We start from the raw sequence: 12,119 nt of genomic DNA on the forward strand, positions 1-12,119 counted from the left end.
TAAAGTAAGCTGATTTCTGTTAGTATCCTCTGCTTTCTTCTTGTTTCCGCTGCTTGGAAACAAGAAGAAAGTCCATGTGATATTCAGATACTACATCTTTATGTAGGCAGTTTACAACAAGATTGTTAACTCCCCAATGCATGGATTGTAGCTTCTCCACACATTTCAGCACAGAGTGCAGCTAGACTTGACCTACTGAGACATACAGACTCTGCCCAATGTAAATCAAGCAGAGGTGGTTTCAGCAGGGAAATGGTTTGCTGACAAATTAGTTGATCTAGTTCCAGCTATAACATTGACCTACTTGAGTAAGACACTGTAAGGCACATAAATTTCACTGCTTCTTGTAAAAGAGGGGAAGAAAAAAAAAAAAAGATCCACTCCACAATCAAGAAAGAGGGCCACTGTTTCCTAATTTCATTTTGTATTTTGAGCAAGCAGACTATCTAAGTGCAAGTTTTACAGCAAATGAATTCAGGCTTCATCCCAACATTGATCTTCCTACATGTGATCAAGCATGCTTGTAACAACTGCTAGGCCTCACAAGCTTAACTGAGGGAATTCTGAAAAAATAAATCAATCATTATCTATAAAGTATTCTGAATCTCAATAGCTACTGTAAAGATATCACTGTTTTACTTGCTGAGGTTATCAAACAGGCATTAGTAAACGCAAGTAGGACATAACAACCACTAACAAGATCAGTACTCCTAGTGCTCAAAGAAAAAAATAATGCATTTCTTTACTACTAGATCCTTCTCTAGCCCCTCTTACTATTTCCATGCAGAATCCTAGCTATTTGTAATGAAATCAACTGCTGTGTTTATAGGCAACACTGTAGAAGAAGCAAACAAAAACGTTCAAGAAAACATGAAAAAAAACACCCACACAAAAAACCAGAAAGACTGGAGTCCTTACAAGTACTTTCTGATTTCTTAAAAAGTAACTGCCTTAAAAAATAATTCTCGTTGTAATTTAAAAAAAAACAAAACAGTTTGAGCTAGAAACACTTCATGAATCAGAGTAAATCCAACTTGTTATGGCATGTACATCAGTATTTGAGACACAGTTTATCTAAGAAGTTACACTGATAAGTCCCTCTGAAGTTATCTAGTAATATCTATTTCAAATTTTCCCTTTTTTGGATTCTGTTCTGAAATCAGAAGCAAGCTGCTTCTAGCATTTAGAATTTCTCTCTCAAAAAAATCTCCACAAAACACACACACACACTGACCTCAGTCTGTTGGAAGGTGAACAGAATCCGTATACATGATCTTTCTCCTCAACCTACGAAGTATTAATATTTAGCATAATCTTTGCACTGTGAAATTTCAAGGAATTCATTCCTCCAATAAGATGTACTGTCACTAGTGGTAGTTTACACAGATCAAAATAAGCAACTATCGTTCTGTGTACAGAAGTTTCCCTCTTAACCACTTCCACCACTATTTCTTTTCATTTATTTCCCTTACCATTTGGTTAAAACTTTTTGCACTGGCGGAAAGGAAAAAGGTGCTTTCATATTTTTGGAAACCAGGCAGAGTATCAATGCAACTAAATAACTAAAAATATAATGATATTGACTGAAGAGATATTTCAGTATACCTCCTGGCATACTGAAAGCAATTGAACACCTCTTCCACACTACAGCCTACTTAGCACTTGCTTATTTATCAACTTATTCATTTCTATTCTGCTTATAAAGTGCTGGTAATGAAGGCAATTTCATGGTTGTTGGTTTTTTTTTCCCTTGTTTTACTTTTTTGGGGATGTGTGGTGGTGTTCTGATTGAAGTTGCAGTCCCTGCATTAAGGAAAAGACTCCCAAGGAATGATAAAGGGGACTCACTGTTACACTATTACAGGAGATGAATTGCATTAACCCCTGCCCCTCCCCATTGTACTCTCTGCCCACTGGAAACAACAACAGAATTACTAAAATCCCACATTCTCTAATGGGATGGTAATAGGATTCAGAGGCCATTAGGGTAAAGGCAATCCATATTTTACAGTTTAATAAGCTCTTGCTGAAGATGCTGGATCTCTCTTCAAAGCCAACAATTACCGATTTAGTATTAACAAATCCACAACAACTGTCAAGACGGCAGAATGCGTTCAAGATGAAGTCAGCAGCTTATGGTGACACTTAAAAATGCGTGTAGAAAAATGAAACCACTTAAATTGAAATAATTTGTAATTTTACAGTGATACTGGTTATTACTGTCATTTCAGAAATTCTTATTTCCAAATGTCATGTCTATGCAAGTTTGCACATAATTCTCTTCAAGCTCAGTAGTGTTTGTTTTGGAAAGCAAGCACTTTCATCTTGTTTTCAAAACACACACCTCTTGTCACAGGAAAGTGTGGACGCAGAACTGGAAGAGACCAATCGAGTCATGAAATGAACTTCACAATCCTAAATAATCAGACAATGTATTTATACTATGACTACCTATAAATGGCTTGTCTACTACGCAGTCAATTCCAAGGCATACACTATTCTCCAAAAACATTCCTTGAAGTGTAGGGTGTAAAATACCTTATTCTGCCCACTGATACCTTAATTGTCCTTCAAAAGTATATTTTATATATTCTTTAAAAGTTTATGTGCTGAATATTTCCTTAGGTCCAGTATCACTGTACTTAAAACCATGAAATAACGACAGTAAATAATAATCATTTCTTGCTGGAGAGCTCACAGTCATATAAACACAGGAACACATCAGCCAAATAAAATATACAGACACAGAATATCCACAAAGCTGACAGTCACTTCAAACTTAGGAAATAACTGATTCCTAGCCATATGTTTTTGAATGCTCTGACAATACTTGTCTCATTTTTCAACATAAATAGATATCCATTTACAGTGGTATTACTTCTCTTTCATTTATATCAACTACCATTGGTCTTCTACCAATGCTATAGATAAAAAAGCTCTTCAGCATTAATTCCAGCACGTGAAATAACTCTGCAAAAAAAGGCCACCATACCAAATTCTGAGGGGCCTTACTATTTTCTTTAAAATACAAAACAAACAGGTGTTCCCCAAGGTAGTGGCTCTCCAAACACTCACTGCCTAATAAGACTATCTCAGTAGTGCATCTGAGGAAACGGAATTTAGCCTGGCGTTCTAAAAATGTTATCGTGCCCCATGCTTCAAAGAGGTGCAGCCTTTGATTGAGAACTCTACACATCATCTAAAAAAGAAAATCAGTACCTGAAAAGTAGTAAGAAGAAACTAATAGGAGAATCATTGTTTAAAGCCAAACTGATTGTATTTTTCTCTACAATGGAGCGAAAACATATTTCTTTACCACAAGAGCAGCATCCCACCTCAATGTGTCTGTCTCTAGGCAGGCAAAAGAGGATGAGAATCAGTTACGTTTAGCTGCGCAAAGGCAGTGCTTTCATCCACTTTATCCAGTCTTCTGAGTTGCCATTTTTTCATACTCAGATATCATTATTTCACATATCCATGTGGCTGATTTTCTCCAAACTTTTCTGTATGTTTATGTGTACAACCATGATGCTTTAATAAAAGCCATGCATACTTCACTATTTATCAGAATGGATTACCAATTAACATAAGCACAGCTTGCACAGTTTATTTTGAAAGTATACATTCAATGAAAATTTACGGTTGATAAATGTTCCTGCTCTTGTGTAACAGTGAAGTAGGAGCTCCTTTTCCACACTTCCTTTGCTTTATTTAAGAATTAGATGTGACAAAGTTTGGAGTACACTCAGAGAACAGTGGGAGAAGAAAAACAAAAAGCTTCCTGCAAGCATTAACTATGTTTAGGTCACCATTAAAAAACACATTTCATGAACTGATTTGAAGTATGTCGTCCAGAGTATCTAGAGATATTGCAGAGATTTTTGATTGCCTTTACGAAGAAAAAAGCAAAGGGCATGCAGATTAATTTTTGAAGACCTGTGTATTTCATTTGCCACACCCTTTCTTGCCTCTCTACTCTTCAGCTCAGAGAATCATCACTGTTTTACATTTTGATGGTAAATTTACAACTAACCACTAGAACCACAAAACTCCTTTTCCTTTGCAGCATGAACTTGACTTGGAAGGAACTCCTTCAGAGACAAAAGCTGTACTTCTGCTTAGTTTCTCAGATTAAAGTCAACTCACAAAACATTTAAAAAGTAAACAAAACTTGCAGCTTTCTGTAACAGATGATCAAAATGTGCTTTAAAAAGATGAAAACTTTACCCATATGTGAACAGTTCCTTCAGAAGATTTCAAAGAAGGTGAACAAGGATAAAATGATTAAGTTGTTAAGGCTGACCAAGAGTAAACAGGGTAAGCATGAAAAGAGAATGTGTTGTCTGTACTGTATTCCTGGTCTGCTTAGCACTTGACATACGCTGTCTCCAAAGACCATTTTAATTCTTATTTTAGTCATTCTAAAAATCCTCTCAGAAAAGGTAGCAGGGCGACACAGTACAATCAACTATAATACAATAATCATGGTTTGGATTTCTGTCAAGTCTCTAACAATGAAAATGAGCATTTATCAGGAATTTGCCTCAAACAAATAATTTGCACTCATTTCCGCAACAAGACAGACACGATTCTCTTTCATTCAGCTCTTTGTTAACTCTGATTAATTACTTCACTTCCAAATTTCATTATCAACATATTCATTTTTTTCTAGGTAGCAACAACTGATACACTGCATCTCCAAGTCTCATATTAGAAAGCTGAATATCTGCCCATTCCTTACATTCTACTGACCTCTAGAGACTGTATGTATATATGTATGGTATGGATAGATTATTTCTGTGCATGTACACATACTAGAGCAATGTCACAGAAGATCATCTTCTAAGATATATGTTTGTAGTATTTGATATTAAAAGTTCTTACTCTAATCACAAACTGTTCATAGAAATATTTCTCTTTTGTTTTCTGTATATGAAGAATTTCTTGTTATTTTTGTATTTTTTATTTTCCTGTGTCCTTCTAACCCCAACACACCCCAGCCTTTGTTCTCCATTATGTACAGAATTAAGCTACAAGTATGAATATCGAGACAATCCAGGTTTCGTTCAAGAATGAATAACTGCCAGGAGATGGAGCACCACAAATTTGTAAGTTCCTAGTTTTTGAAAAACAGTCATTACTACATGTATGGAGAGAAGACAAATCTCTCAGTTCTGTATAAACAATCCTCCTCTCCAACACATTCCAAATGATAACATCTTGCAGCAGTTCCCTTGTCTCCATTTTGCTGCCAAAGAAAAAAACTGTACACAAGCCTATGTTTGCTTTGACATTTAGATGAAAGAGAAAGGGCTGCAGGAGTTGAATTTGTCAAATAAAACCTATTCAAAATAGACATTAATTCAACAATAAAAAGAAACGAGGGGAACAGAAAATACTGTTGCCCCATAATGATAGCCACCTCTTGGTAACACTGTGTGGTCAAGTGTAAGAAAAAGCATTACCACCAATATACGCAAAATGAACACATGAATTACAAAAGGCACATTTTCCATCTGAAAATAGTTTGTAATAAGTTTCAGATCAAAATGCCTCTACAATATACAAAGTTTTTTCTAATACTGCCACAGTTTTATAGAGAAGGACCATCTTTTTCCTCTTTTTTTTTTTTTTTTTGGGGGGGGGGGGAGGGCGAAGGGGAGTAAAGATCTCGGTAAAGATTCTTAGTTCTTTTAATGCACTTCTTTGCACTGTTATAATCATATGATATATCAAAACATACAAAATGTACAAAAGGTATTAGGTTTGAAATCAGCTAAAAGCTATGGGTTGAATTTTCTTGAATCTATATAAGCTATGGATAGCAATTGAGTTCTGCACCTTTCAGAAATTGCATGCACAATGACACTAAGTATTGCATTAACTAAATGGACTTTACAAAATACAGCTGAAAGAGGATCTACGTCCTCTCCCTTAAGTTACCCAAGAGTTACTGCAGAATGAGAAAAATACACAAAACTGTGTCTTTTCCTTTAGAAGTAATATGAAACTACCATACTGACTGAATTAATTATATAGATGCATTTGAACAAAATTTCCAAATAACTAATTTAATTTCCATTATCTGTAGTACCTTTCCTTGTGTATGCAATAGCATTATTTTTCGGTAACTTACTGCTAACACAAAGACATCCATCTATCCTGTATTGCTATGATGTGAGACTAGCTATGTATTTTTTTAATTTGAAATGGGCTTAAATTAAAATACACAGATCCAGATGTGTGTCTTTGTTTATACATACACACATGTGCATCCAAGACGATATTGCTACTACTGAGAAATGTGGCACTAGACTCAACTGGGCCCAGAATTACTTACTGTGTTCAGCTATTCTGAGCTTTTCATAGTGTCTACATAAGCAGAATACCACTATAAGAGTAGGCTTGATTTTCTCTTCATGACTTTGAGAACTGAGAAATACCAAGATAAAAGTTTATTCCTTAGGGCTATATTGTGTCATAAGCCTTTAAACTGAATTTGCCAATGTTTTCAACAGGGAATTCTCTTTGGAAACTGATGACATGTTACGATCTTTTAAGCTGAATTACGTACAATTTCACTGAACTGACAAGTCTGAAAGTAAACCAAAGTAGGGAAGCTAAAAACATACTTCTGGTAGCACTCTCTCACTGTTAACAGTCAAGCTTGTTTTTGTGAATGACACAGAACTGGAAAATAAACATATGTAGAAGTGCTGATGAACTCATGCTTGTGACCAGCTGAGATGCACAAGACTCAATATCAATTACTAACTGACTCTAAAGCCCTATGAACTTCTAAGTCTAGAGAAAAAAAAATACACATATTTATTGAATTGTCATATCTAGTTCTACTGTTTCCAAAATCATACTTATGAAATCCAAAAAAAATTCATTTCTTCAGCATGTAAAGTATGCAGACACTTCTCTAAAGATTAAGCAATCACCTTAGAACGTACAAAGCTGTGTGCATGCCCTAACTCAGTACTGACGACAAATGAAACACAATGTTAATGAATGGAATAAAACCTCATCAACTTAAAGTTTGTCAGATGAGAGAAAATTTGGCATGAGCCACTGAGAGAAAACAAAACAAAATTGCAAATAAAACACTAGATCCAAGCTATAATAAATTATGTACAACATACATGACAGGGAAAATGACTGTACAGATCAGTCGCACATTTACTTATATGTATTTTTTTCCCATTTACAAGCAGAAGTTGAAATTTTCTTACATGGTAATTGAAATAAATTAAGCTATGCTCCCACACATTTTAAACTCCAGTGCATCACTGTAAGGTTAATTGTAAAAACTAAGATCTTATCCCTACACGGTCTGCAACTAATTTTTGTTTTTCCTTGTTTAACTTAGGTACAAATGAATAAGCATGATCACTGAATGCAGGGATCACCCTTCTGTTATGACTACCCCAAGTTTTGCATGTTCATGCTACTTTACTTGAAAAGTTAGGATTGTTAACAAAAACAAACCAAAACAAACACAAAAACAATATAACACACATTACCTTTTTGAATTTCAAATCAGTTTGGATTGATGATCATCTCCACAAATAAATATTCCCACAGACAGATGTCAGTGGTTGCCTGAAATTGCATCAGTTAGCACCCGTACACTACAGTTCTTCACTCCTTTGGGAGTATTTTATCATTTAATCTGATTAATTAACAACACAGTCCTTTCAGCATAGGACATCACAGCTTTCTGTCCTCGCACTTGTCATTAGTTACTCCACTTCCATTTATTAATACCAGTCCCATCAGAGAACTTCACTCAAAATTTAATCACACAGCAAAAAGATGTAAACTGTATTGATCTTAGTTAAAAAAGAATACACTATTTCACTATTTTCTTCTTTCACTATTTTCTTCTTAAAAACTGCATTATGTGTGGTAAGCTCTTATTATTGAAAAGAAAGCAACTTCAGTGCACTGGAATTCCACTAATTTTGCGACTGCATATTTTCATTACTCAGTTTACAATTTAATATATGTTATTTGTAAACTATGAAAGAAGTGAGCCTTTTAGAAATAATGAGAAAATATGCATATGAAACAATGGCAACACTAGGGATCTAATTTTAAAAGCGGCGAGTAACAACTGCAAACCTTTAACAAAACAAAACAAAACAGGAGAGGGGCAGACAGTTGTGATGAGTCTCATAAAATTTCAGTACATGTACTTCTTCAGAATGAACAGAACTGAAGAACACTGTGCAAAAATTTACTGGTCTCATATTATTAAACTATCAACAGCCTGCTCAAGAATTTACCTTGAGATTTTTCTTAGGCTTTTGTAATCTCACCGTGTTTCTTTTCCTCTATCAAATAATCTTAACTTTGCTCTCCAGCAACATCTACTGGAACATCAGTAAAGTGCTGCTATTTATATTAATCACTCATTTAAAATCTAGTTGAGCAGAGTAAGCAAATGCCAAAATGAGAGACAAATGATCTGCAATTCAGATCCTGTATTCTGGGCTGAAACAGAACAAGTTAGCTTGCTTTCAACCTCCGGTCTGCAATTTCATAAGGCAACATCTTTTTAATGACAAATTCATGTTGAAAGTCATCTACCATTTACACATAGATTCATTTCAGTACAGTCACAAGAGAACACTTAAAATAGCACATTTATCCAGGGCTTCCATTTTTTGTTGGACAAGTTACCAAATTTCATTTTGGTCCAACACGCGGTTCAACAGACCTGAGACACGAAAGGAGCTGGGAAGGACAGACAGAACAAATTTGTAACGAGGAAAAAAAAGTGTAATGGCAATGTCAGCTAACTCAGCAAAACTGGAGTTCCAAAATTAAAATATCCACTATAAATCTGTGAAATATTTACTTTTTTTTTTGTCTAAACATAAGGGTTCAAAAAAAAAAAAAAAAAAAAAAACAAACCTGTGCCTTTTTATAAGGATGAATATACATGAGTAATTGACACTGAAGGTAAAAGTAGCAGCACAAAGTCCCTGCACACTGATGGGAGAGTAGGCTTCCCCAGGGGCTTGATCCCATTCAGCTATGTGGTGGCTTGTCACTGCCTATCTTGTAAAACCAGCTACTGCAAACGTACACAGAAAGCAGTGCCACTGATTTTTACAAGGTACATGGCATTGTGCATTCATGTATCTCAATGTAGGATTCAGTCATTAGGCTAAACTTGCACAAAGACAAAAGTTCTCAACTAAATGCATTAATTCCCATCTGCAGTTTGCTCATGTATAGGTCTGTAACACTAAAATCTACCTATTAAACAGTGTTTACTCTATGACAGCTTATAATTCCAAGTTAGCTCTGCGTGGCTCTGCTTTTAGAGACAGTTAATTAGCACTGCACTTTTACAAGTTACTCTGATAACCGCAATATTGTTTGCCTTGCTTTAAATTCCTAATAAAGATTTAGCTATCCCTGAATGCTCACTCACTTTCCACTACGACAATGAAATTCAGAACACTCTGCTCAGTGTTCCCTCTATTCAGTCTTAGTTTCCCCACACAACAACTGTAAAATATAAATACAGGGAGAAAAAACAAAACGCCAAAAGCCAGTGAAGACCCAAAACAGAAGTTCCAATAGCTAAGGATTTAACTTGTGAGTAAAAAGCACTAATCATCATGTAACATTTTTAAAATTACAATGTTTTGTTGCTTTTGGAAACCCTACCATAGCCTGAACCTATTTTTTACAGAGAATAAAAGGGCATGCTTCCCAAAACCACAAACACTCTTAGGCTATATAATTTTACATTATCACAAGACCCAAGTTCAGAGGCTTTGCCTGATAAATTAGCTCCTCTCAATAACTGTTAAACAGAAAGCCCTTCATTGTAATCCAAGTGCACTTGTGGACAGCACTTTCAGAGTTAACTCCGTCTGACAACTGACAGAAATCCATTATTCTAATTTGGTGATTGCTTTACTAAACACAGATGCAGTTTATGACTTTTAGTCACGTATTTCATTCAGGATGGTACTTAATCTCAATTTAAAAAACATAAACACAAAATAGATTTTACAGTATGTCTAAAAGGTTAAAGCTATTCGTCTGAAGAAATGCCAGACAAACAAATGGTATTTGCCAGGACCTAAACTCAATGCTAGGTTTTACCTCAGCAAATAAATAGTAAATAAGTGCAATTAATTTTTAGTTCAGCTGTTGCAATCAAATTGCAGAATGGCAAGCTCCTAGAAGGCTGTAAGACTCAGAAGCTTTCCTCATACCGACTCAAGCACTGAATTTAACCTTAAGGAAAGTCCAGCTTTCACAAAAGCTGGTTCTGTTTTATTTTGCTACACAGAGAAACACGGAAAAAATCATTCAGTGTGAATACAGCTTCCTTACAAAGCCATTTCTAATTCAATTTGCAGCACATACTTTAAATCTTAAACAAAAGGAATCTGATACAACACCGATGCTGCCTCTTGCTGCAGTTGCTTTCCCCAGTTACAAAATGCTGAAAATCTACCGCTCCGACCAAGCCGCTCCATAAAACACCGGATTCAGGCACTTCTTACCTGCCTCAGTTGAAGGCTTCCTTCCCTTGTTAGCAGTATGAAGCATCCTCTAGCCTTCACAATCCTCGCCACCAGCCTCAAATTGCACGGCTAAGTCCCTTTTTTTTTTTGCAAGAAAACGCGTACAGAAAGTGATTAGTTTTTGTTGTCCCTTTTAAGTCCCTCCTGCGGGAAAGAGCAGGGGAGCGATGTGACGCCACCTTTTAATCTTTTGCAAGAGTGAAAAGGCAGAAAAGGAGTGCTCGATCAAACTGAGCTTCACACATGACTAAAACTCGCCTGAGAGGCTGCAAGCTCTGGCTAAAGCACCACTAGGCGTAAGTGTAAGAACAGAGAAGAGGGGAGAGTCAATGAAATGTGACAACGTATGTGCATCAAAGACAGGAAAAGAGGGAGAGAACAATAAGAGAGAGATCGAGGCAGCAACAAGAGAAAGGGAAAGAAAGAGAATGTGAGGGAGAATACGCATGAAGAAAAGATAGGAGAGTTTTGAAGCAAAGAATTCACAGAATAAAGCCCAAGTGTCTGGCAGCTTCTGTTTTTATCTCAGTGAGCATGACATACTGCCTCTCTCATTTAGTAACACATTCTTGTCTCTTCCAGGTTTGAAAACTGAGATAATCACAATGTGTGCCTACGTTTGCCTCACTGGCACATTTGTGAGCTGTATACCTGAGATTCTGCTCAACCATCTTCTAGAGCTGCATATAATGTGCAATTAAGTTCATATATCCATTAGGACAGACAACTCCCCTCTGCAACCCCGCCCCCAAAGAACCAGAAGCCACTAATTTCTCCATCAATTTACAATCTAGCTTAACTGGCAGATGGAATTCTACTTATAACTACTAACAAACTGCCTCTAATAAACAAATGACTGAACAAATGTTTAATGTTGATAAGTGAGTGTTCATAGCAACAAAACATATTAGCATTAATAAATCTGTTTCAGAAAAGAGGTATTATAGACATTTTCTTCTATTTATCTTGTTATTTCTAAGTAAAGTTGCAGTAAGTATTGGGAGGAGAAAAAAATGTGACCTGGAACCAACATTTTAAAGGAATCAGACAAGATGCAATCAGGTTTAGAATTTGAATAAAGAGATTACAAACTGTGAACTAAATGTAGAATTTAAAATTTAATTATGAACTCCTAGAAAAGATGCTCACACCAAGTCCTCATACAAGTAGAGTTCATTTTCATGCAAGAATGGAGAATTAAATGCATTTAGTTTTGTCTGCATCTCTTTAAGGTACAGGCAAATAGGCTGACAACTGATCATCTGGCCAAAAGGCATAATCCTTGTCTACTGAACCAGTGCAAGTTCAGTCAGACTTGGTTATTACATGGAGATGTAAGGTTAAGGGGGCAACAGCAAACTAAAAAACTCAAAAAACAAAATATAATTTCCCTTTGCTGCAGCATCCTATTTGAGCCTCCCTGTGGATCCTTGCCTCTCAACTCCATTAACAAAAAGGAAGGACTCTGTCAGTGGCTTAAGATTCTGGAAATCTGGATTCAGAACTCAACCACATAGCACACATCTCTTAGCTTAGATAAGAGCTACGTCCTAAAAT

The 12,119-nt window shown here is 35.9% G+C and overlaps 1 protein-coding gene across 21 annotated transcripts in view; it reads right to left on the reverse strand.

Moving 5' to 3' along the window:
- TENM2 (teneurin transmembrane protein 2) overlaps positions 1-12,119 on the reverse strand; it is a 608,636-nt gene that overhangs the window by 317,811 nt on the left and 278,706 nt on the right. For 4 of the 21 annotated variants that reach the window (XM_040646804.2, XM_015293579.4, XM_040646803.2 and 1 more), the window contains exon 1: positions 10,542-10,818. In XM_040646804.2, the coding sequence (XP_040502738.1) occupies positions 10,542-10,587 (46 nt within the window). In that variant the 5' untranslated portion in view covers positions 10,588-10,818. 21 annotated transcript variants of the gene reach the window in all.

This window comes from Gallus gallus, chromosome 13 (genome assembly GCF_016699485.2).
Source record: "Gallus gallus isolate bGalGal1 chromosome 13, bGalGal1.mat.broiler.GRCg7b, whole genome shotgun sequence".
Classification (NCBI taxonomy): Eukaryota; Metazoa; Chordata; class Aves; order Galliformes; family Phasianidae; genus Gallus; species Gallus gallus.